The 25817-nt window shown below is 40.2% G+C and overlaps 1 protein-coding gene across 3 annotated transcripts in view; it reads left to right on the forward strand.

Annotated features, from left to right (window-relative positions):
• Positions 1–25817, forward strand: part of MTHFD1L (methylenetetrahydrofolate dehydrogenase (NADP+ dependent) 1 like) — a 266470-nt gene that overhangs the window by 112112 nt on the left and 128541 nt on the right. For all 3 annotated transcript variants that reach the window (XM_089777293.1, XM_075924433.2, XM_075924434.2), the window contains one exon: positions 2873–2984. In XM_089777293.1, the coding sequence (XP_089633419.1) occupies positions 2873–2984 (112 nt within the window). The remainder of the gene's footprint in view (positions 1–2872; positions 2985–25817) is intronic.

The following is a 25817-nucleotide window of genomic DNA, read 5'->3' on the forward strand; positions in this document are numbered from 1 at the left end:
CTATAATAAATATCATACTTCAGCAATTTTTACATCTGATGAATGAGGCTTGTTTTAGCTGTACTTAATGGTTTCATAGTTTTTTATCAACATTTGTCATGCAGGATACTGTTATGAACTGCACTTGTAATATTTGACATTTATTTATACCACATGTAGGAGAGAAATGATAGTATCCAACCACTCTGTGGAGTGGTAATATGGTTTGCTTTGTAACTCACGTTATTTTTAAATTACCATTCTTAGCAAGGACTGCAGTAATAAATGCCATAAACTTCTTGTTGACTATTGATAATCTTGCATATTTTGCTTCATGCCTCATTTTATTCTGCAATCTTTTGGTAAATAAGAATTTCCCTTAATAAGTGTATACACAGAACTGTTGATAGTTTGTATATATAGTTTATTGGGAATGGATTGCAAAATAAGTTGCAGCTGTACATTCTGAGGCATTATGAGTTTCTCATAAATTTTTGAGGTGGCTTTGGAGATGTCTGATGTGAGTCCTTTGAGGAGAAAGGGTTGCTTTTATAACAATGAGCATCATTCTGAGATTTTTAATTCATTTATTGAAGTGCGCGCCTGAGGCACCGAAGTTTTCTAACCAGCCAATGCTTTTTTGAATTTTGTTGACTATAGAGCTAATGAATGAATGAAACATTGAATTGACTCTCATCTATTTTCTGAAGTTTTGAACACCATTGGACTGCTTTGGGGGGGGTGTCTTTGTTTCTGTAGGAGCCTTTGATTAAAAGCTGCAAGATCAGGCTCTTTATGTAGCTACAAGTCTGTCACCTTAAGGTGCCTCAGATGCAATAGACTGATTAAACAACCCCTTGGGGTTTTTACTGCTTAAAGTCATGTGAATCTAGCACTTCAGGACACATGATAACTTTTAAAAAGTGCTTTGTGAGCAGACACTATGCAACTCTTTTTCAGATAGCTTTAGCTGTCATTTTAAAAAATAGATGGCTAACACTACTATATGTAACACTACTGAGCAATAAAGCCCATGGTAAAAATAAATTCAGAGGACTAGAATCCACAGCAGACTTCGATGTATTAGTTTTACAGCTGTGATAGTTGTACAGGTTATTCATATAATATGAGAAAAATTGGAGATTATAGAAACAGGCTAGATATGCAGAAACTATTAAAAGCCTTATTAAAAACAGCATTGGAGGAAATGGTTTGTTGTTTGTTTTACTTGGATTGTAAGCTGTTTGGAGCAAGGGCCATCTTTTTGTTATGTGTTTTATAACATGCCTAGTGTATGATTAAGACTCCTAGGACGTGCTGTTATTAATAACAAACTTTGAATAGAGGGGAGGATCATATGTTTAGAAGCTCACTTGCAATTTGAAAGTTTCCCTAGTTCAAGCTGAGTATTTTTTCATAAATTAATAAAACTATATTGGCGTTTCACAGCTATGGTCCCTCAAGGACGTAAAGGAACACTGTCTTCAGGGAGTGAGAGTATAGTGTTGTTGATAATCTATATCGTTCTTTTTGTTTTAAGATGTGACTTTTGTTACTTTTTTTTTTTTTGTCTCTTGTGCCACTATTTCATCTTTAATGTATAGCAGAATAGCCATCAGATGGTTCATGGGAATTGTCTATCTTTTCAATAACATTCCTAACATGCATATGTGCGCTCACATGGATGTACACACTTATCTTCCCACAAAGACAAATTGTGTTTTCACAGGTGGATCCTGAAATTTTATATGTGGGAGTCTAAAGTACAGCTTTGTCTGCTTGAAGAAAAGTAATTGTGTGTTTGGAAATCACTCAGATAAGATTAGATAAGTGTGGTTGGCATTCTGTAATGGTGAGGACTACAAATAGTGTCATTAAAATGTAAAAGTCATTTAAAGCATTGAGTCATCTAGTCTTATTAATTTTCTCAACTGTTTTCTCTTATCAGGACTGAAGCATTTTAAATAATGTAAAGGAGATTTAAATACCCACATTACTTCACTATCCATACTCAGTTCTTTAAGAACATAGACGTAGTTGGCATTAGTTCTCACATATACTGGATAAACTATTTTAAACACATTTTAGTGAAAATAAAATCAGGAGCAACCATCTTTGCTCGGGTTGTTTGTGTCTTCTGTCCTGTAATCTTGGAAGCATTAAAATATTTAATACAAAACATTTCACTTTACATCATTGGTGCTAAAATTCATGTCCATTCAAAGAGTGCTATAAGCACAAAATTAAAGCTATTTCCAGGCAATGAGTTGTTACATAGTCTCATTCATGCAAAAGGTTTTTGTCAATAGCGTTTACATAACACGCTTCATTTAATTCTAATCCTAATTGTGGGTCTGCTTTTAAAAGTTTAAAAATCTTGACAAAATTAGGCTGCTGGATAGGATAGCACATCCTATTAACTGGACATTGTTTCACTTCACTCCCTCGGGATGTTCCTCCATCTGTTTTCTTGTTTTATGCTTAGGTTGATTCTGGGGCCATCTTTTATTCTATGCTTTGTATGGTATCCTAGGCACTACAGTAATACTAATATAATACAGCATACCATTGTGTGTGTAATCCTGCAGTTTAAATTTCTGTCATTTAGTGTTCTCTGATCAATGAAGATCCCAAAACCAAAAATGATTGTTCATTGCTTCTTAACAGCTAGAATTTCATCTGATTGGAATATGCCCCTGAAATGTTGCTAATCATTCCCTCCCCTCTCTCCCCCCCCCAAAAATTATCTATTAACATATAGTTTGCAGTCCCTCTGGCCCCTACACAGTTTTTTCAAAACTGTGTATATCAAAAAGTACACATCTATGGAGACAGTTCCCTTTTCTGGATGTTGTGTAACCAGGAATATAAATTCTCTTTTTGTATCTGTCAGGGGACTCCAGTATTTGTGCACGCTGGACCCTTTGCTAATATTGCACATGGGAACTCTTCAGTTTTGGCAGACAAGATTGCCCTTAAGCTGGTTGGAGAAAGAGGATTTGTGGGTAAGCTGGTATTTTTATTGTTGTTGTTTGTTTATTATTAGTGTTGTTGTTAATACTACTACTCTTTCATGACCAATTCCTGCCAGTTGTTGGGTTTAGTGTGCACATGCTGGGTGATGTTGGTGGACTGTGATAATAGGAGGTCAGACTAGATCATCTGATGGTTCCTTCTGGCCTTAAACTCTGACTGCCAAACAGTAGCTTTGTAGTTTCCACAATCAGCAAAATAATATTGAAGGATAAAGTTGCACTGACAAATTATATATTACTGTTTTCCAGACTGAAGTTAAGAATACTTCTTCGAAAGTCATAGTATAAAAATTGGAGCTGCTTAGTTTCTGTTTGACCGGTTCACTGTACTAACTACATTCCTAACCTTCATTGAGTGTCACATCGATGGATAGATCCCCATTAACCCCAAATAAATGCTGCCAATTTCTTCCTGATATTTCTTTCTTGCTTGCTAATTATTAGCACTGCAGAATAATGACAAGTAAATTAGCTTTTAAATAGTCATTTGTTTTTAATAATCTCGAAATTAAAAGTAAAGATTCTTTTTTGGTTCCTAGAGTTAAATTGATATAGAGTGATGATTCAGGTTAAGCAAGCATAAAGATTTTTTTGGAAAATAAGATGCTATGTAATTATAAGTTGTTAAACAGATACAACTATATTTATAACTTCACTTCAAACATGGGAGAAATAACCAAAATTAGACTTTTTCTCATTAGAACAACTTCGTTCTTTTCCGTTAGACATTTTCATAAGGTGGCATTACCTACATGCTCATTTGGTTCATTTTCATATACAATGTATTCACTCCTCCCTCGTCTCTTCTTCCCCCACCCTCCAAAAAAAAGAAGGCTGGGCTACATACCTTAAACTTGATAAGTAAGAGGTAGTATTTCTGCATGTGGCAGCATGACAGGTGGTCAGTGGTAGTTTAAACATTCTTAAAACAAGTTCATGTGCCTTCTAACTTTTGCATGCACATCTACATCATGCAGAGGGATGAAGCTTTTATTTTGTGAAAACATTTCAGTTATTGCTGCCTATTTTATCTGGTTCATGCTGAGTTCTAAAATATAAACATCTTATTTAAAGTAAGATTTTATGTTAATCTTCACCACAGGTATCAAAGGTAACACTGAATTTCTTACAATTTAGTTATTTTTACCCCACTCTGGCACTCCGAGTGCAGAAGGTGAGGGCCTGCAAAGCTCAAAAAGAAGGAACAAACCTCCTTAGCCTCTATAGGCACTGGTTGGAAAAACTTCCCCCCAGAATCACAATAGACAGATTTTGGGGAATCACTGCCACCATCAAGTGAAAAAATCAGGAGTAAACACTTGAACCCACCTCCATGGGGTACTCCAAGCTCTTTTGCCCTAAAAGAGATTGAAAAAAAAGAAAAGAAGAAAACAAGCTGCAGTCTCTAGAAGCTGATCCCTCGGTCTGAGGCATGCAGATGCACACAGACAGACCTTCCAGGACACAAGAATCAAATCATCACCTTTTAAAAAAGTGATTTTTTTTATTACAAAACAAAAGATAAACAAGTATACTTTATCAAGTTTGCCAGATGTTACCAAGCAACTAAGAAAAACAAATTAAAACACAGAGAAAAGTCTCTGGGCATAGTGCTAGATGGTAAATGGGGAGGGGAGGCATAGATTCACACAGAGCAGTTCAAACCAAACCACAAAATGAAGAAAAATTACCCTGAATGCAACTAGATTCACTTTTCCTTTTATTTACTTTCAATTTTCTCTTTGTTCAGTCCACTCCCATGCCCTACATTTCTTGGAGACATAGTAGTCCTGCATGAGTTTAAATCCTTCTGTGTCTCTCTCAAATCCTGTTTTTTCTCTCCCACAAGAAGAAAGTAGGTAAGGAATCTTTGTCCAAATCAAATCTGAAACTCTATCTCGGTTGATTCTCTTGGCCCCCTGGCCAACACCTTTGCTAGCTCCCTGAATTTAGTCACCGGGTGCTTTTCTAACTTCTCACATTTTGGAATCCCTAAGAATTTTAGATGCAGTTTATTTTTACTATGACTGTGCTGGAGAACTGAGTGACTTACTGTCTAAACTATTTTGTTACCACATAACACCACAGATGAAGATATCAAGTGTATAGATAAGTGCAAGTGGTGTGTGTCTGCTCCCTTTAAGGCGTTGTGCTTACATTTTGTCAAGGAAGTTACCATCCAAGGATTCTCTGAAACCTTGCCTGTCCTTGGATTCACAAGTAACAATGGAAGAACTAGGATGTTGACTTTTAACAGTTATATTGATATGGAGTTTGCCAGAACTGAATTCATTTGACACGTTCACATTAAAATCCTCCATAAATAGTACCTTGCTCTTTAGGGAGACTATACAAGATGGAATTCAAAACTGGCAGTGAACTCTTTGGAATATTATCTTCAGGAACAGTTTCTTCCATGTCTAATTTTAATGCTGGAGAGATTCATATATATGCATATTTTATACCCACATGTTGGTATAAAATGCATACAGAGGGCAAGTTTTTTTTTCTCAAAAGATGTTTACAGTATTGAATTTATCAACTTACCACCAATTCTGAAGAATCAATAGGGTATGTAGTTATCTGAGGGTACGTCTACACTACAGCGCTAGTTCGAACTAACTTAGTTCGAATTAGTTAATTCGAACTAAGCTAGTTCGAACTAACGCATCTAGAACTAAAAACTAGTTCGAACTAGCGTTTTGCTAGTTCGAACTAGCAAGTCCACATTGAGTGGACTCTGAACAGGGCTTAAGGATGGCCGGAAGCAGTGCCGGCAGGGCATAAAAGGAGGACTTAGAGCATGGAGATGCTGTCTCAGGCTAGCCGAGGGCTGCGCTTAAAGGGTCCCGACCCCCACCCCGGACACACAGTTCTAAGGGGTGCCCCGCTTGCAAAGAAGTTCTGGCTTGGAGTGCCCTGAGTGCCCACACTGGGCACATCACACCACTCGGCCATCAGCCCGGCTGCACTTGCCGCAGGCTGCCATCTGGAGAGAGGGAGTAATTGGGGGGCTGCAGGAGAGCTTCCACCCCCAGAAGCCCGCAGAGCCAGCCCAGTCCTCCCCATCGGGGGCTCGTACCCCATTCCTCCCTCACCTCCTTCCACTTACCCTTCCTTAGCCCCCCTTCTTATTGATGTACAAAATAAAGATAACGTTTCTTCCAACATTGACTCTGTCTTTATTGAAAAAAAACTGGGGGAGACTGGGAAAAGGAGGTGGGAGAGGGGAAGAGAAAGGCTGGGAGAGGGGAGGGCAACTAACATGATCAGGGGTTGGGAACAGGTCCCAGATGAAGAAAGGCTACAGAGACTGGGACTGTTCAGCTTAGAAAAGAGGAGACGGAGGGGGGACAGGATAGAGGTCTCTAAAAGCAGGGGTTGGGTGGAGAGGGTGCATTCAGAAAAGTTCTTCCTGAGTTCCCATAAAGAAGGACTAGAGGACACCAAAGGAAAGGACTGGGTAGCAGGCTTGAAACTAGTAAGAGAAAGTTGTTCTTCTTGACAAAGCAAATAGTTAACCTGTGGAACTCCTTGCTGCAGGAGGCTGTGAAGGCTACAACTAGAACAGAGTTTAAAGGGAAGTGAGATCAAGTGATGGAGGTTGGGTCCATGGAGTCCTATTAGCCAGAGGGTAGGAGTGGTGTCCCTGCCCAAAGTTTGTGGAAGGCTGGAGAGGGATGGCACGAGACAAATGGCTTGGTCATTGTCTTCGGTCCATCCCTTCCAGGGTCCCTAGGGTTGGCCGCTGTCGGCAGACAGGCTACTGGGCTAGATGGACCTTTGGTCTGACCCAGTACGGCCACTGTAAGCTCAGGGCTCAGTGTCGGGGGTCTCAGTGGACCCCCTTGATTTTCATGCACACCTGGTCCTGGGTGGCCAGGCTGGCAGCTCTCCTGCCCTAGACGGCCACTTTCCTGTGCCTAGTGCGGAGATCGTGGACGAGGTCCACGATGTCCGCACTAGCCCAGGAAGGTGCCCGCCTCTTGCGGTCCAGGGCAAGCTCCCGGGAGCCGCCAGCCTGGTCCCGGCAAGAGGGGGTGGACTGGGGGGCATCGGGTGGGTGGCTCTGTGCCGTGCCAGGTGCAGGGTCTGCTAGCTGGGTGCTGGCAGGCTTGCACCTGGCACGGGCACCGTAGCCAGCCCGTGCCCCTTTAAGGGGTCCGGGGCCGGGAGGGGGGCATAGAGTTTCCCTGGTGTTGGCCAGAGTGGCCACCAGGGAAACCTGGGGAGGGCTAGCCTCCCACTAGTTCGAACTAAAGGGCTACACAGCCCTTAGTTCGAACTAGCTAGTTCGAACTAGGCGTTAGTCCTCGTAAAATGAGGTTTACCTAGTTCGAACTAAGCGTTCCGCTAGTTCGATTCAAATTCGAACTAGCGGAGCGCTAGTGTAGCACCTATTAAAGTTAGTTCGAACTAACGTCCGTTAGTTCGAACTAACTTTGTAGTGTAGACATACCCTGAGATTGTTACAATCGTTTGTCATTCACTACACTGTAAACCAAACTACATTAACGCAGGTAGGGAAAAACAAAGTCTTGCATAAGATGATAATGAGTCTTATAAAATATTTCAAACACTAGCCAATTAGCCTGTTATAAGATGGGATTTTCAGGTCTCCCATGTCAGTTTTCTCTCCCGAGCCTCCGGTCTCTCTCTCTCAGCTCTCCTCCCCCTCCTGCCTCTCACTCGGGGGACCGTGGAGCCCAAATGGCCGTTTGGGCTCCGCACTCCCCGTGCTACATGGGGAGTGAGGGGCCCAAATGGCTGCTTGTGCCACTTGCTCCCACGCGGTGGCCTGGCTGAGCGGCACAGAAGTCAGCTGAGCGCCATAGCAGGAGGCGAAGGGGGGCGGGGTGGTGACGTACACGGCCAGGCCCCGCCCCATGGCCATGTACGTCACTGCCCCCCCCTCTTCCCCTCCCACCATGGTGCTCGGCTGACTTCTGCATTGCTCAGCCGGGTCGCTGTGGGGGAGCAAACGGCGCAAGCGGCCGTTTGGGCCCCACACTCCCCATGCTGTATGGGCTGCCCAGAGAGAACAGCCAGCATTTCAGGCAACAGCACTGCCCAGAGGGAACAGCCAGTATTTCAGTGTTACAGACTCTTAGATATTGGGCTAATATATATATATGATATGAAAAGAGGGAAAAAAATTAAAAACATATGAAAGCTGAATAGTCAAAAAACTGTGAAGAATTAAATCCTATTAAAATCAACATTGAATGTAACAATGTATCTGTTTGTTATACCATTTCTCTACAATTTAAGTAGTAATGGAGATTAAAATTAAACAGATGTAAGGGTCAGGGACACAGGTGGTCTGGCCTAGCAGTAACAGTTCAGCTGCAGTCCACATGTTAGAGATGGTAGACAGTAAGCAGGAGTTGAAGAAACCACTAGAGCCAGTTTTGGTAAACAGGAATCAGGATTGGAGTCAGTTTAGAATTAGACATCAGAGGTGGTACCAAGTGGGAATCAGAAGGCAAGTATTAGGGACAAATTCGGGCTGGGATCTGAGACTAGAGATGAAAAGACAAAGTGAAGTCTGATCTCGGAGCAGACCCAAAGCCTGTGTGGTTGACCAGCAACTTCCTGAAGCGTGATCCAGGGTTAGGGTTCTCAGCCTATCCGAGTGATGCAGGATGATGTCACTTTAAGTCCTCGGGATTGTAGTTCCTGGCAAGTCTTCTCTTCAGAGTGCTCCATGGTTCTGCATCTGCATGGTCTCCCAGTGGCATTGTGAGAATGTCTGCAGACACAGGTCCACGGACACAGTCCACAGATCTTTACAACTGATAGGAATTGCTTGATTTGTCTGTGTTTCATTTTAAAATTTTCGAAAGATTGAAAATCAAAGTTTTAATCAATGGCTACAATATCTGGAGTCATTGCAGGCCTTTTTTTACAGTATGATTAGGCAGTGGTTGCTGAGCATTTTAATTCTTTGCAAGAACATTGTATACAATATTTAAGTAAGCCTCTGGTATCTCATGTTTAAGTGAATATCAATAATTAAAAAATGGTAACTTATTAAAGAAAATGTAGAGTCGTCATAAAGGAAAATGAAAATTTCTAAGTAGACTGTATGCATTTAAAAATCTTTAGTGCAATGGTGGCAATCTGTTTTAAAGTGCATTGGTTTTGCAAGGGGTGGGTTTTATTTATCACCAGTTTTGCTGATGTACATCTGGACAAGATCTAATCATTCCCATGTGATAGTCTTAAAGTCGTACTAGGTGGGAACACTTTGTACTCTTGATACATTAGTTATTCGATCAAAATGGAATCAATATTGCATTAAGATGTATAGCAGACATGAGCCCTGTTCACTGTTACAACCTTTCTTCTAATAAATCAAAACCTTTTTAAGGGTTTAACATTTTTAATTGTGTTCATTTTAGTGACTTCTGTTGCTATCCAGTAACCTTTCCATATGGCAGGTCTGTTTCATATTTTCACAATGGAAGGAGGATGTCACAAATATATTGCAATCTTTATGCAAGATATAGAAGGTGAAAGAATCACCTTCGTTATTACTATTTCCGCATTCAGTTCAGCATAGTGTTGCTCTCAGGTAGTCACAATCTGTATTTGCATTTCAGATAATTTTCTATACATTTGTCTGTTTAAAATGCTTTTCTCTTCCATTGTTGTTGAATCCACTTTCTCTGCTAGAGTGTGAGGCAATGTAGTTAGTATAGTTTTTGTTAATTCTCGATTTTCTTTTGAAGCTACTCATCAGAGGTGCACCTGAAATGCATAATATAAATCTCTATAAAAAGTAGACTATTTTTTCGTTTCAGTTAATGCAGTCTTTGGTCCGCTAAAAGAAGGTTTTCCTCTAAACTCTGAATTAATAGACCCTTATGCCTCGATTTACCAAAGCACTTCAGCACATGCTTAACGTTATGTACAATTTAGCATACATTTGTTCAGTTTAGCACTTAGGCATATACTTTAAATTAATAACATATATAAATGGTTTGTTAAGGTGGGACCTTTAATTTATCTAAGGTAGAGATTTTTGGAAAAAAATCTCTCACTGTGCTAGTAAATAACAGTAGCAACAGCTAGAGCTTTTTAAATATGTTATCTGATTTCATGCAGAATAGGTTTAAAACAAGTGGGGTAAAAACTGTCCTAGCCCCCACTGGGGCTCTGTCTACATTAGTGCTGTGCCACTAAAAGGTGTACACAAGAGTGCATTGTGCAATGTTTGCTAAAAGCCCCTGCTCTGTGTCAGTGACTTCTCAAATCTGTGACACAGATATTATTCAGTTGCAGACCCATGGCATCAATACATGGAGGAGGACTGGCTTGTAGTTAATACATAGGACTATGAGTCAGAAAAACTGAATTCAGGGTTGGACTTTGCCACATGCTTTCTTTGTGACCTTGAGTAAATCACTTACTCTCTCCATACCTCCACTCACTATCTGTAAAGTGTGGATAAAAATACTTTGTCTGTCTGTCTTGTCTAAATTGTGTCTTTGCAAGGCAGGAGCTGCCTCCTGTTGTATGTCTGAACAGTGCCTAGTGGAACAACGGAGCCTTGCACTCAGTTGGAGCCTTTAGGCACTATGATAGTATAAATAAATAATAATAAAGGAAGATATAGAAGTATTGTGAATAGCTAATTGTTGTAGAGGCTTAGCCAGGCTCTTCATTTGCCTTACATGGAGCTGAATGTTATTCCGTTCATGGGATAGTGTATTATTTATCCTTTTGGATTGACCAAGAGTGTTTTTGTCTGCAAGCACAATAGAACACCTTGCCCGAGAGTCAATTTCTTTGCATAAACTGGTGTTAGCTTTGTTGTCCTTTCAGGTTATACAAAGAGTTGTCATGATGAAAAATCTGCATGAAAAAGGCTTCTTCTTGAGTTAATAGTTTATATAAAAATAGGCACATGTTGCAGTAACTGGTAATAAGTGGCAAAGAAGGTGTGCTCGGTCCTGTAACTTGAGTTTCGAGAAATATGCATCCATTTTATGTTTTGTTTTATTACCTCCCTTTGCCAAATATCACAAAATTTAGCCATTATTGTCATTGTAAAAAGATAAGCAAGAGTGTCCTCAGCATCCTATTTATTATTACTCTTCGTCCTTAGGGGTTACTATTCTACAGTGTATTACCTCTAACAATTTTTTATTCTAGAAATGAGTTGGAAATGTGTGGTGCTGTGCTTTTGGGTGTTTGTTTTGTTTTGTTTTTTGAAATGTTGATTTAAAATTAAGTCTTTTATGCATCATTTTAACTTAGACTTTCTGATCAAAATACAGCCAGAGCTGAAATTAGGCCTCTTGTAAAGTCTTGTATTTGTCGAACTTGTGCTGGGAGTTTAATATTTGATTCATTCAAGAGAACTGAAGTCTCATATGGGCAATCATGGTGACTAGGTCTTGTAGGTCACTTTGTCCATTTCCTTCCCCAGAGCAGGATTGTTCTACATAGTGTAATTTTACGTGATTTGTCCCATTTATTTCTTAATGTCTCTCTTTTAGAGCTTTTCTTTTGCACCTGTATCTCTGATACACCAATTAGCATCTAGTTCTTCAGTTGTTTGCATCCTCAGATCTTCTCACTGCTTCACCCTGGTTCTGTGCACCAATTAACTACAATTTCCTTTTGTTGTTTCTATTAGCAGAGTTTATAATTTAGTGTTGTTCTAAGGAAGTACTGTAGACAGCTCTGGAGAGATGCCAAACAGCTTGTTTCCAATTTCTGTCTGCGCTGGTATGTTTCTTGCACACTCTATAGACAAAATTAGCTTAACTGTAGAAGGACACTAACCAAACTAATGAGCCCCATACTTTCATGCTCCCTGGCAGGTCTGCAGTACTGATCTTTATGTATTATATTTTAGACCTTTGCAATCTCTCCCATGCCTCTTTAGTCTGTGTGCCAGAAATGTACAGTCCCTTCCTGGGTTTTCATTTTCCTTTTATATGAAAGCTTGCTTGAATTGATTTCTTAAATCAATTCTAAATCATTTCCTTGTGGTTTAAATTTATAGTTAAACAAAGCAGACAGCTGGTATGGCAGAAAAAGACGTTATGAGTCTAGTTTGTGCGTCACGTATTGTTGTTCAGGAAATATAATGTCTTTATTTGTGTTCAGTTACAATGTTTTTCAGATTTCCCTTTTCCCCCAGTTCTCTCAGGCATCTCTGTTCTAGGAGTAATGCCATACTCAGGCCTGATCCACAAAAGCTATTCAATAATGTTCATGGGCTCTGACCTCAACCTTGAGGATAAGCAACCTTGTTCCAAGGAGCCTTTTTTACTAATCACACCAAATTTGTCATTTTCCTTCATAATTTTGCTTCCTTTTAGGATTAGAGAACTGGCAATTAACAAAAGCCATATCTTGAATCTGCTGTCAAACATTTGTACACTGAGTACAAAATACCTTTCTCTTCCTCGGGATCTCTCACAAGCATGTGTAAGATTCTCTTTGTAAGTTCCTCCTCTCCCCTCCCCCAGATATGTGAATGAGAATGTTTGCAAGCATAAGCATTTTAACAGGCTCTGTCTGTCTATAACATTTGTTACCTAGATTAACCATTTTAAAGCAACACTGTTGTTTATATAAAATCTGACCTTGAATAGTACAGTAGACAACCCTACACACATTCAGCCCCTGAACCTAGCCCCCCTCCATGCCCCCATTTACCTGGTTCCACAGGGGAGCTGTCTTCTGGCTTGGAGCAGGAAAACAAGATGGCCACCGGCAAAAAGCCTCAAAGGCATTTCTTAAAGGGGCCAAGCTGGGTTTTTTCCTCTTAATAATTCTCAGAGTCTTTTTTTCTCTCAACTTTGGTCTTCCCCTTTTTTTTTCTGAACAGAATTTTTTCCCCAGTGTTTTTTTTTTGGGGGGGGGGGGAGGGTGTTCGGTATTTTTGGTTAAGCCATCTGGCAACCCTACGACTGGGAGCAGTACAATTGCACTGCTGGAAAGAACTGAAAGAGCTGACATTGTGACAGCTCTGGCTCCTGGGCACGACAGGACCATACTCCTCTCTGTTGGCCTCATTGGTTCTTGAGAGTAGAGCTCTGTGGATCCTGATATTTATCTGCAGATATACGCATCTGCAGATAGACATTTCTATCCGTGCAGGGCTCTAGCTATCAGGAAGAAAACCATGCTGCTCAGCAGCGCTGAAAGCAGCCTATAATCAAGGAAGATGAGAGGGAGCACTGATTCTGAACTTTGGCCATTAGAGTGTCATTTTAATTGGGGGCAGGAGGACAAGCAGACAGGAGAAGATGAACTTCAAGCAGTGATTGTAGAAAGCACAGTCACTGAATTCTTGATGGTTTAACATTATTACTGCTCTTTCCTTTCCATGAGATACAAGAAGATATAAGCCAAAATCCAGTCAAGTCATACTCCACAACAGTCTTGTCAGCCACTATTGGGGTACTGCAATGTTGTGGATGTGTATCTGTCAGTGCCCTAATTATTGCACCTGCAGAATGCTGTGTAGAAATTTGGGGCTTCAGTTGTCATTGTGCCTAATTACACTCAATGATCACCTCTAACCTTTAGACCATCACTGGAAACTGGAGCTGTTTGAGTTGCATCAATCTTCCAATCATGGCTAGCACATGAAGGCAGGACCTTGGCCACATTACTGTGCAGTTCATTTCAATTTCATCTCAAAGTGTCATCAGAAATGCTGGTTAAAGTCATAACACATTATTCCTGAAATAATTAAGTCTCTCAGACAATACATTACATGTTACCATGCTAAGCAATAAGGACAACCACTGATGCAGGACAATGTTCCCAGTAATTTTTTCTGTGCAGGTGTGGATTTTTTTTCCATTTTTCCATGTGAAAAATCATTTGTATGTGCACCGAGGCATGAATGAATGTTCACCACCAATAGAAACACAAAACCTAGCCTGTGGGAACTCTGCTAATTAGCTAGAAGGCATTTGAATTTGAGTGGCTGCACAAGTGCATAGTTTACAGGGAACACCAGTGCAGGACTCTTTATTTTGGATCTTTGGCACATTTCCTGGAAGATAGACAATTCAGACCTGTGTGCCCTAGTCTCTCTGGATCATCTCTCACATGTATGTGTCTCAGAACAGCCATGTGAACTGGAAAGATTCTTCTTTGTTGCAACAGGATATGTTGTTGTCACAGGTAGTTTGACGTATGTTTTTACCATGCATGAGGGTTTTCTTGAACTCCCTGTCTTGTCCCAATTGAGCTCAAGGATAGCCATCTGATTGTGGACTGCCCTCATTATCATCTTGATAAATGGATGGAGCCACCTGCTGCTGCATGGTGTGGGTAGGTCACTTACCCAACATTTAATTCAATGGTATGTGCCATCAGAAGCCATGTACCAGAAGATAGGCTGTTTTAATAATAAAGGTTGACAGGGTGTGCTTCCCTGAGTCAAGGAATTTGAGTTAGGTACCCATCATGTAAAAAATAGAGTGAGTGGCCTAACAGATTGCCACATCTCTGGAAACTCTAGGCTAAGTTTCTGCTAAGAATGCAAATGAGACAGTGAAGTTGATAAGTTTGTTTGTTTGTTAATAAAAAATGTATCCTGAATTCTTTGGGCTATGGTTTGTATACTTGCTTGCTTGTTCAAGCTATTTTCCTGAACTGGCTGCCTTATTCCATACAGAAGTCATTAGAATGACTAGAATATAACTGTCATTTCACGTGTAATTTGAGAGGTTCTTTGGGAGGGGGAGAGTGGATTTATTGTGAGCCATATTGGGTTTTTTTCCTCTTCAGAAAAGATTTTTTTGTTGTTGTTCTTGCTCTTAGCTGATGCACATAGTATAATTGGAAAGACTTTGGCAGACATTTTTACTGGTGTAAACCTAAGTAGAAACAGTAAAGTTTTATAAGCTGTTTAAATAATTGACTTTCTTTATATTGCACTTGAATTCTTGTTAGAATAAACAAACTAGTGATGCTAGCTTCTTCTGTTCTAGCAATATATATGCAGTTGTATTTCAAAAGGGTATCATTTTTATATACACTCCAAGCAGACACTGTGTAACAAAAGTTTATAAACCACCTTATAAAAGTATGTGTTTAATATACTACATGAATAATTTCCAGTAGATTTTTTTTTAATGTTGTAAAATGCTTTGAAGTATTTTCTTAGTAATAGTCTTCTTCCAAAAAAGGAAATAAAGCCTAAATGCTTTGGCTAAACATCTTTTGGTTCCAGTAGGATATGATACATTAAATTTGCATGTTGAGTACATACACCTTTTTTGTTTTGTTTTTGTTGTTACATGTAATTGAAAATGTTCCATATAGTTGCCCCCCAGCTTCTAGTTTTTCCCCAGCTTCTAGTTACATGTCATTATGACATTCCATCTCTAACTTCTTCAGACCTTCTTATTTTCACAGTAGAAAAAAGGTTGTGTCTTGACAACATTCTACAGTGCTAACAGAATTCCTTCTTTCCTGATTTTGTTGGGAGTAAGGAATTTGTTAATTTAATAATATGGCATAATGATACTGTATGTGCAGTAAGTTTTATCACAGTAGTTAGGAAAACCTTATAGGTCTTTGAGGGGTAGCCGTGTTAATCTATAACTTTAAAAATAACAAGTAGTCCTGTGGTACCATAGGGTATGTCTCCACTACCCCCCTAGTTCGAACTAGGGAGGGTAATGTAGTCATACGGAGTTGCAAATGAAGCCCGGGATTTGAATTTCCCGGGCTTCATTTGCATGAAGCCGGCCGGCGCCATTTTTAAATGCCGGCTAGTTCGACTAGCTAGTTCGGATTAGGCGTACAGCTAGTTCGAATAGGAAGCCTAATCTGAACTAGCTAGTCCGTGCCGCGTGTAGCCACGCGACACGGAGTCCGAACTAGCCGGCATTTAAAAATGGCGCCAGCCGGCTTCATTCAAATGAAGCCCGGGAAATTCAAATCCCGGGCTTCATTTGCAACTCCGTATGACTACATTACCCCCCCTAGTTCGAACTAGGGGGGTAGTGTAGACATACCCTTAGAGGCTAATCAAAATATATAAAATCATGAGCTTTCATGGGTAAAACCCACTTCATCAAATGAATTGGAGTGGAAATAACAGAAACCAAGATATATAACAGCAGAAGGAATTACCTGTCAATTATAGGACCCGTATTAATCAGGCTAATTACAGGTCTTTGACTGTCTTTAACATGTAATTAAAACATGGTTTATATCACCTAGCACATTTTCCCTTGATTCTGCAGCCCAGCATCTCCACCAGTTGTGGACATCTGAGCTACCTCCCCTTCTCTCTGCAGTTCACAGAGACGGATCAGAGTCTCATGCATACTCTAGCCGTGACCCCTATGCTCCTACTTGCTGCTAAATTGTCTGCCTCCAGGACAGCGTGTGTACAGTAGTTCTGTTGCTGATACCTACTTTCCAGATGGTTGCCAGATGGTTTAACCAAAAATACCAAACCCCCTCCCACCCAGCCCCAAAAATATCACTGGGGGGAAATTCTGTTGATGGGGAAAAAAGGGTGGGGGGAGACCAAAGTTGAGGGGGGGGGGAAGAGAGAGGGGAGAGGTTAAGCACTAAGACCCAGGGAAGGCATTGCTTTCCCTTGCTTCAGGTCTTTTTGCCAGCGGCCATTTTGTTTTCTTGATCTAGTCTCCCTCCCTCCTCCTCCTCCCCAGGTAAGCAGAGGCGGGGAGAGCCGGGGGCTGGGCCCAGTGGCTGAGTGTGTCGTAGGGTTGCCAGGTGTTTGGTATTTTCACCTCCTGGCAGGGATAAAAAACAGAAAATACCGGACATTTTAGGTGTCCAGTATTTTCTGAATTTTTTTTACCGGACAGGAGGCGAAAATACCGGACACCTACCAACCCTAGCCCTCCCGGGCAGCCCCAACCTCCCCAGCATATGGGGATGCTCTGATCACCCAGTTTATAGAAGTGCGACCTGTACCTTTTTTCAGCCATGTCTGTTTAAATATTTAGGGTCTTTGGGCAAGGATTGTCTCTTACTATATGCTTATATAGTGCCTCACCCAAGGAGGTCTCACTTTTAGTTAGTATCTATATTGTTCTAAATTGTGTCAAAAGAACCACAACCATTACGTAATCCTATAAAATAACACAGGATTTATCCCCGTCCAGTTGTTGATTTTATTCCTTTCATCCCCTGACCTCCAAAAGAAAATTCAACATAAATATATTGAAATTTGTCTTTGGGTATAATTGCCCTACGTGGCAGAAATATTTTAAATACAAAGGGATATAGTTTGGAGTAACATGATATTGTAAATGAAGACTTGCCTCGCAGACTTGTTTCTTGTGCTCAGATACTGTGGTGACAAAACTGATAAAAAATGTGTTTAAAAAAGAATTCTTATCCAGCTGTATCTCTTTTCTAGCCAAATAAGCAGGATAGCTGGATTGTGGATTGATGGAATTAATCAAGATTAATTCTGAGATGATGCATAGAATCACAGGAGAAAAATGCAGCTACCATTGGAATTTTTTATACACACACACACACACACACACACACACACACAAATATTGTGTGTGCATATAAAATAAAAATATGTATGATTTTGGTAGATTCAGTTGTATGACCATTATCAGAATACTCTCACTGAAGCTAATGAACAGCATCCCAGTGTAATATTGATGGAGTAGAAGGCCTGGAGTCCCCAGCAGATTGCATTATTCAAACATTACCAGTTACAAACTGTGGTTTATGGGTTATATTGATTGATTGATTGATTCTTTAAAGTAATTCTGTATTTGTAGTGAACTTAGTATTGACCAGGAAATGTTACATGCCTAAAATTGCCATCTTTCTGGGTAACAGAATGTAGCTATTCAAATTACTTTTCTTCTCAGTGATCAGAAGGTATCATTGTGTGTAGTTCTAGGGCCAGCATGATGTAGTTCATGATTGTAGTACTGAAAATAACATCTCATATTTTTCCAGTTAGGCAGCACACCTGGAGGAGCATGCATTCATGTGCTATAATTTTCTACAATCTGGAAGTTTGTTCTAGCGTAAGGAAGCATTCTTGAAAATTGACAAGGAATCCTGGGGCACCTGTTAGTTTTTGAGATGTCACAGTACTCGTTGTTGTTTTGCAGATACAGACTGAGACAGCTAACGTTCTGGTAGTTGAAAATTAAGAGTAAGATGTAGCAAATGTTAGTAGGTAGCATCATCTAATGGTTAAGGAACTGGTTTGGGAAATGGGTGAGCAGGGTTTCTTTCTGGCACCGTTGTCTATCTCGTCTGTTTAGGTTGTAAGCTCTCTTGGGTATGGACTGTTACTGCGTAAAAGCATCTAACATAATGAGGTTATGTTACACTATAATTTAAATAATAGTGATAGGGCCATATTACTTTTGATGCCCTACCATCTCTTATCATTAAAAAAATGCACTGGCAAACTGACATGCTATATAGTTAATATAGTTTTGTATATTTGGTCTTGACATCTCTTTTTTAAGTGCTGGAACTCATTGCCCTTGATTTAATCTATTCTTTTATTAGTAATGGAAAGTAAAGCACAGCTTTTGTAGCTCTGAATGACTATCCTTTATTCCAGATCTCAGGTCCATTCTCCTTCAGTTAAATTAAATTAAATAAATGAAAGCTGTCACTCATTCAGAAGGCAGACTTTGGTGGCTGAATCCTGTTGAATAAAATGTGATGCTAATAAATTGAATTTGAGTCATTGTAATATCTTCTTGTTTCTCTTATCTTCCCATCTTAATAAATAACAATATTAATCTCACACACACAAAAATATTAATCAAATACAATCAAACATTGTATGTATTAGGAAATAACTGAACCTAATTAAGTACTTAGTATGGAAATAAGAGTGAGCTCCCTAGTTAAGAGCATCTCTTGTGTTTAGGATTATTTGGCAGGACAGCCTTCATTCTGCCTGCTTCTGAGTATTTTACATTAACCTATGTCCACCCACCAGATTCTACAGAATATTGTACATACTATGTTGAGTCCAGTCCCTACTGCTGACTTTTTTTTATTTTAGTAGATAGGTTTTTTTTTTTAATATCATTCAGGAATTAAACACCTTAAATAGACTTGTTTGATTGAATAGCTATTTTTTAGTGTTAGAACTGGAATGACTTAATTATGGGCAGCTTGTTTGTAAGTTAACATTGCCTTAATATTTTCATTGTAAAGGGTTATTTTCAGTTGCTTTAAGCTTTCTAAGTCATTTACCTTTTCAGCTGAAATTCCATAGGTGTATGTTCAGGTAGAGAGTGGTCCCCCCCCCCCCCCCCAAAAAAAATTTTTTTAATAAAAAATGACTCAGTAGTTTTCAAACATGCAAGAAGGGGTCGGGGGTGGAGGGGATGCAGTTTGCAAAGAAGAGAAATGCTGACTTTTTCAAAACAAATGTTCCAGCAACTCAGCAAATGTGAGTGGGACCTTGAAACATGACAGAATAGAGCTGTGCCTTTTACTGGGAATGTGGAATTGATTGGCAGAGCTATAGATATTTGGAAAATATACTTTATGCCTGTGCCCTGGATTATGTCAAAACCAACAGTCTCAATTTTCTATTGGCAGTGCCTATGCATACATAGATGAACGGAATGGGAATTTCAATTGAATGGATGTTGCTTTGGGATTCCATTGGATGTGCACAATCTAAGGCCCGCTGCTTGAGAATTGTTTAAATTTATAGATGGAATCGATGTCTTCTGGGATTAAAACTCAGAAATTCCAGGTCCACCAGTCCTGTGCTACATGCAACTATACATGCATTGGTGAAACAGTATCACGATTTGACAGCTAATTTCTGGGATACCTTTGAGTCTCAAAAGCAAAAAATAATTCTAAGAGTTCTCTCTGTGTTGATATTTTCTGCTAATCTGTTTTGCTCTACACATTTGAGTGGTCGGAGATTAAATGAGTGTGAAAGAAAAGGCAAAACAATGAACAGCCAATTATATGGACTTAAACTGTAGGTAGCATGTGCTGAAAGTTGCATAGGCAACAGTTGGTCATCGGCATTGTATTATACTGAAAATGGAATGATGGTAACGTGGATAGAAAGCTGGCTAGATTGTCGGGCCCAACGGGTAGTGATCAATGGCTCAATGTCTGGTTGACAGTCGCTTTCAAGCCGAGTGCCCCAAGGATCAGTTCTAGGGTTGGTTTTATTCAGCTCTTTATTAATGACCACGATAAAGGGACGGATTGCACCCGCAGCAAGTTTGCAAATGACACTAGGCTAGGGCGAAAGGTAAGTACGTTGGAGAGTAGGGATAGGGTCTAGAGGGACCTAGACAAATTGGAGGATTGGGCCAAAAGGAATCTGATGAGGCTCAACAAGGACGAGTGCAGAATCCTGCATCTGGGATGGAAGAATTCCAAGCATTGTTACAGGCTGGGGACCAATTGGCTAAGCAGCAGTTCGGCAGAAAAGGACCTGGAAATTACGGATGAAAAGCTGGATATGAGTCAACAGTGTGCCCTTGTAGCCAAAAAGGCTAATTGCATGTTCTGCTGCGTTAGGAGGAGCATTTGCAGCAGATCTAGAGAAGTGATTATTCCTCTTTATTTGACACTGGTAAGGCCACATCTGGAGTATTGCATCCAGTTCTGGGCCTCCCACTATAGAAAGGATGTGGACGCATTGGAGAGGGTCCAGCACAGGGCAACCAAAATTATTAGGGAGTTGGAACACATGACCTATGAGGAGAGGCTGTGGGATTTGGGCTTATTCAGTCTGCAGAAGAGAAGAGGGGGGGGATTTGATAGCTGCCTTCAACTTCCTGAAGGGAGGTTCCAAAGAGGATGGAGAGAGGCTGTTCTTGGTAGTGATGGAAGAAAGAGCAATGGTCTCAAGTTAGTGGGGAAGGTCTAGGTTGGATATTAGGAAAAACTTTTCACTAGGAGAGTGGTGAAGCACTTGAATGAGTTACCTAGGAAGGTGGTGGAATCTCCATCCCTGGAGGTTTTTAACTCCCAGCTTGACAAAGCCCTGGTTTAGGATGATTTAGTGGGGGCTGGTCTTGCTTTGGGCAGGGGTTGAACTTGATGACCTCCTGAGGTCTCTTCCAGTCCTAGGATTCTATGAAAAACATACACTGTATATAAACAAAACTATAGAATTTATCTTATGTCAATAAAACTAGGTTATATTAAAAACATAGTGACCATTCTGTTGATTTAGTGAGCTAGGCTCAATTGCTCAAACGCTGCTACTCAATCCAGGTAGGTTGGTAGAAAACACTTTTCTGTAGAAACATTGCAGGCTCACTAAAGCTACATCGGGCCACATTTCTAGCACATTCCAAATCAACATTTAATAAACTCCAGATAGACTGTGGCTCTTACGTGTTGAAGAAGGAATACACCGTGGAATCTCTTCAGTACACACATTATGGCTAAACCAGTTCAGGTGAACAGCAGAACTGAGCAAATTGGTGTATGTTTTTGTAGATTGGGTGTTCACATTAGATAGTGACTAAGGATTGTTTTTTTGTTATATAAAATTGTATTAAACGGAGTTGTCCCTCCTACAGGAGGGGAACAGACATCTCTTGAAAGTATCATTAAAATAGTGAATTGTGGTGCGATTCCTACTCTAATACCTTATTTTTCATTTTGGCATTGTTTTCATTTTATACCTTTTTATAACTCTTGTGCTTAACTTGATGGTAATAAAAATGAGGGATTAGATTTGAACGCATTAAGAGCACGTGTGCTACAACTTTTAAACTTTAGGCAAACTTATATGTCATTGTTGGCTTGTATGTCTTATTTTTTGGCTCTATTTAATACTTGATTTACTATGTTGATAACATTATTGAAGTTGACAAATGCAACTTTTAGAATGTCTACACTGCTTCACTTTAAGACTACAAGGGGTGAATTGTAACACAAACCAAAGTTCTGTAACTTTCCTATGTAGATGCTGCAGGTTCAAACAGGGCTGCATTAATGCAAAATAAGAACCTTTAATTTCTTGGCTGCTACGTCCACATGGGGGAGTTACAGTGCAGCATGCTGATGTACACTGCCAGCTGCACTCCCATAGTCCAAAGTGTGGGGTTGTATAGACATGCCCTTTGTTTCCTTGCAAATATGTAATGAGCTAACGCTTCCAAAAGACCATCAATGTAAACTCTGATTATAATTTCAGAGTGGGAATGTAGCTCAGGAACAGGTGCTTCTCATGCATGAGGACGCTGCCTCCATCCCCATAGCACAAGCAGAGGTCCCAAAGGGTTGGATAAATAGTCTCATCAATCAGGGATTGCAGACTCAGTTTTTACTGCAGCCAGTTTGGCATTCAGCATGCAATTTGGGTCCCTTCATTACAGCATTTGTAAAAAAAAAGTACACAAAAAGTTAGAGTTCAGAGAAGGTCATGTATAATTTTTTATCCTTTATCATTTTGAAGAGCGTGTGAAAGAAATGTATATGATACAACTGTAACCCTAGGAAAAGGTGAATAAAGGAGGGACCTGAATATTGTACAAATACTTGAGTGATTATTAATAATAGGTTGCAAAGGGACTTCTCTTGCTGAGTTGGCTAAATGAAGTTTGATGATCTTAAATCGAAAATGGAGAAATTCACATTAGTTATTAGACAAATGGCTTAACTAGGAGGAGAGGGAGATAAATTGGTTTGTACTTTAGCTGAGTTAGCTAAAAATCGTGGTAGGTAATGTTACAATCTTGTTCTCTGTAGGAATTGGGGACTGTATGACCCAAATGGTTTTATCTCACCTATCAGTTGTGATTCTATAGTAGGATCAGTATAGTGTTCTACAAGTTGAGTTACTTTCCCACAGTGATTTTCAGCAGCTGAATTCTTCCTTCTTTCCCAAGAATACTAAGTAAAAAAAATAAAAGTCATTTCAGTAATTTTATGAGGCAGGCTGTAGATGTAGTTTGTGTCTGTATCCTGAATGATAGGATTTTAAAAATTTAGCAGACAACTTCTAATTAAACAACTAACCCCACTAGCAAAGTTCATGGGCAGCCCTGGAAGTTTCTAGAATTGGCCATGCAGGTCAAGGTTCCTCTGCATTTCTCAGGCATTTAGCTGGTTCTTTTTCTTGTTGAACAGTGTATGAAAAAGCATGCTATTTGTTCATATTAACTTGTTCGTGAGTTCAAAACATTTATTTTCTTCCTTGCAGGCTCTCAGCAGCAAACTGCTCTCTTTCTAGGCTCCCTGCATAATCTTGAAGAGTAATTTATATATTGTGTCATACATTTCAACATATTTTTCCCATCGAGACCTGTTGCTAACACAGTGAAATACTGTTCCTCCTGCAGGTGATTACTAGATGTCCCTTTTCACAAATTCATAAAACATGGGTCAGTAACTTTGTCAAAATTGCCATTCCCGGTAACATCCTCATAATCAATTCATGTAGAGAAGATACCCTCCAGCTAAAATTAAATATGAATGAAAATAAAAAAGAAGCTACTTTCCATTTTTATTTGTTTCACCAGACACAGGTTAAAGGTTGTGCTTAAATCATGATGAAGTGTCCTGTCCCTGCCAAGGTAAATTGGCATTAACCTGCATTATGGGGAAGCACAGAGTTGAAGAAACTGTCCCTTACAACATGTTTGTCTTAGTGAATGAAGAATGTGGGGGATTGAAGCACTTTCAGGCCATTGGGCAGACAGTGGTTCAGTAATCCCCAGAACCCTAGAATGGCCTTGCCAGGCAGTCTCTGCATCTAGTTGCCAACCTGGTGCTCCCTGAGTTTTCCCAGATGTTGGGAGGGGGGGAGGAGGGAGATAAAGGGCCAAAGATCAAGGGAGGAGCGTCTTAGGGTACGTCTAGACTACCCTTCTGTCGACATAGAGCATCCAGACACATTGAGTTCTGTCGACAAAGCAAGCTGCTTTGTCGACAGAACCCCGTAGTCTGGACGCAACCCTACAGGCAATAACACCTTCTGTCGACAGAACTCTGTCGACAGAAGATGTTATGCCTCGTAAAATGAGGTATACCAGCGTCGACAAAACTGCTGAGTTCTGTCGATGTTATGTCGACAGAACTCAGCGGTAGTGTAGACGCTGGTATAGTTTTGTCGACAAAAGTCCACTTTTGTCGACAAAACCCGGTAGTCTAGACGTACCCTTAGAGTCACCTCTTCCTGATACATCAGACCAGCCTTTCCTAGACTACTTTCAACCTCTCTGCTCTCTGTCCAGTTTGGGGTATGGTTGCTGCACTCTCCCTACCTCCAGCAGAGGGTTCCCAATCAGTCTCAGCAGTAAGATGGGTACACCCCATCCCAGTTATTTCCCCCTTGGCAGGGAGCAGGGGAAGGAAAAGGGTCAGGCCCTTGGTTTACCAGTTGGCTCCTATGTACTGTCCAGAGTCTTCTGTGAATCGCTCTGTCCAGAAGCAGCAAACTGGCTTCCTCCTTTCAGATTCACTCTCCTCTCCTTGATCGGCTGAGTCCCCTTTTAAGCTGATCCTTCATCTGGAGCATGCTCTGTAGCTGCTTAGGTATGGGGACCTTCTTGGGCTAGTACAGCTCCTTCACACCCTTAACCTCTTTAGACTCTGTGACCCCAGTACAGGGAGGAAACTTCTAGCTTTAACAGCAACCTGATATATATCTTAGAATTTAACTTTACATAGGAGTGATTGATGTCTCAATATTTGGCATGCCTTGAATGATTGGACCAGAAGATAGAAATATTGATCATTCTCATCAACACTGCTTTCTGCAGTGTGACCTGTGGTCTACAAGCTACACTGCCTGTGTACAAACAAAAAACAGGACTGTGTAGCACTTTAAAGACTAACAAGATGGTGTAATAGGTGATGAGCTTTCGTGGGCCAGACCCACTTCCTCAGATCAAATAGTGGAAGAAAATTGTCACAACCATATATACCAAAGGATACAATTAAAAAAATGAACACACATGAAAAGGACAAATCAGATTTCAGAATGGAAGGGGGACAATGGGGGGGGGTAGGTAAATGTCTGTGAGCTAATGATATTAGAGGTGATAATTGGGGAAGCTATCTTTGTAATGGGTAAGATAATTAGCGTCTTTATTCAAATTTGCATGTAAAGTGTCGAATTTAAGCATGAATGACAGTTCAGAGGATTCTCTTTGAAGTGAAGTCTTAAAAGGTCTTTGAAGCAGGATGCAAGTAGTCAAGTCATTGAGACAATGTCCTTTCTGGTTGAAATGGCAAGAAACTGTTTTTTCTTTGTGATCCTGTCTAATATCTGTTTTGTGGGCATTGATCCTTTGGCAAAGTGTCAGACATTTGTCCAATGTACACAGCGGACGGACACTTTCGGCACATGATTGCATAAATTATATTTCTGGATGTGCAGGAATATGTTTTCTTGATCTTATAACTCACTTGGTTGGGACCAATAATGGTATCAGCAGAGTGAATATGTGGACAAACACTTTTTGTTTTATAACCAAAGCAGAAGTGTCAAGATACACTGCCTTCTCCCTTCTGATAACTGTGCACATTTGAACACACACATACACACACAGCCTAACCTTTCATGTTAGTTGATTTAACACTGTGTTCCCGCTCTGTGATTTATGGCAGTCTCCAAGGATATTACTTGCTGCTGCAGAAAACATGCTTAGTCAGCACACTCTGTTTCCCTTTGCTATCACTTCTGTGTGTTTCCACTGCTATTAAAAAGCCATTGTATTCAAAGATGCCTATTAAAATGTTGTTCTACTTTCGCTCAGAACATACTCCTCGGTCATCACAACATTTTCATGAGATAAACAAAACTGTAAAATCAATGGTTAGAAGAGATTCTCAGGC

The sequence above is a fragment of the Pelodiscus sinensis genome, chromosome 3, assembly GCF_052426305.1.
Source record: "Pelodiscus sinensis isolate ZL-2025 chromosome 3, ASM5242630v1, whole genome shotgun sequence".
Taxonomy (NCBI): Eukaryota; Metazoa; Chordata; order Testudines; family Trionychidae; genus Pelodiscus; species Pelodiscus sinensis.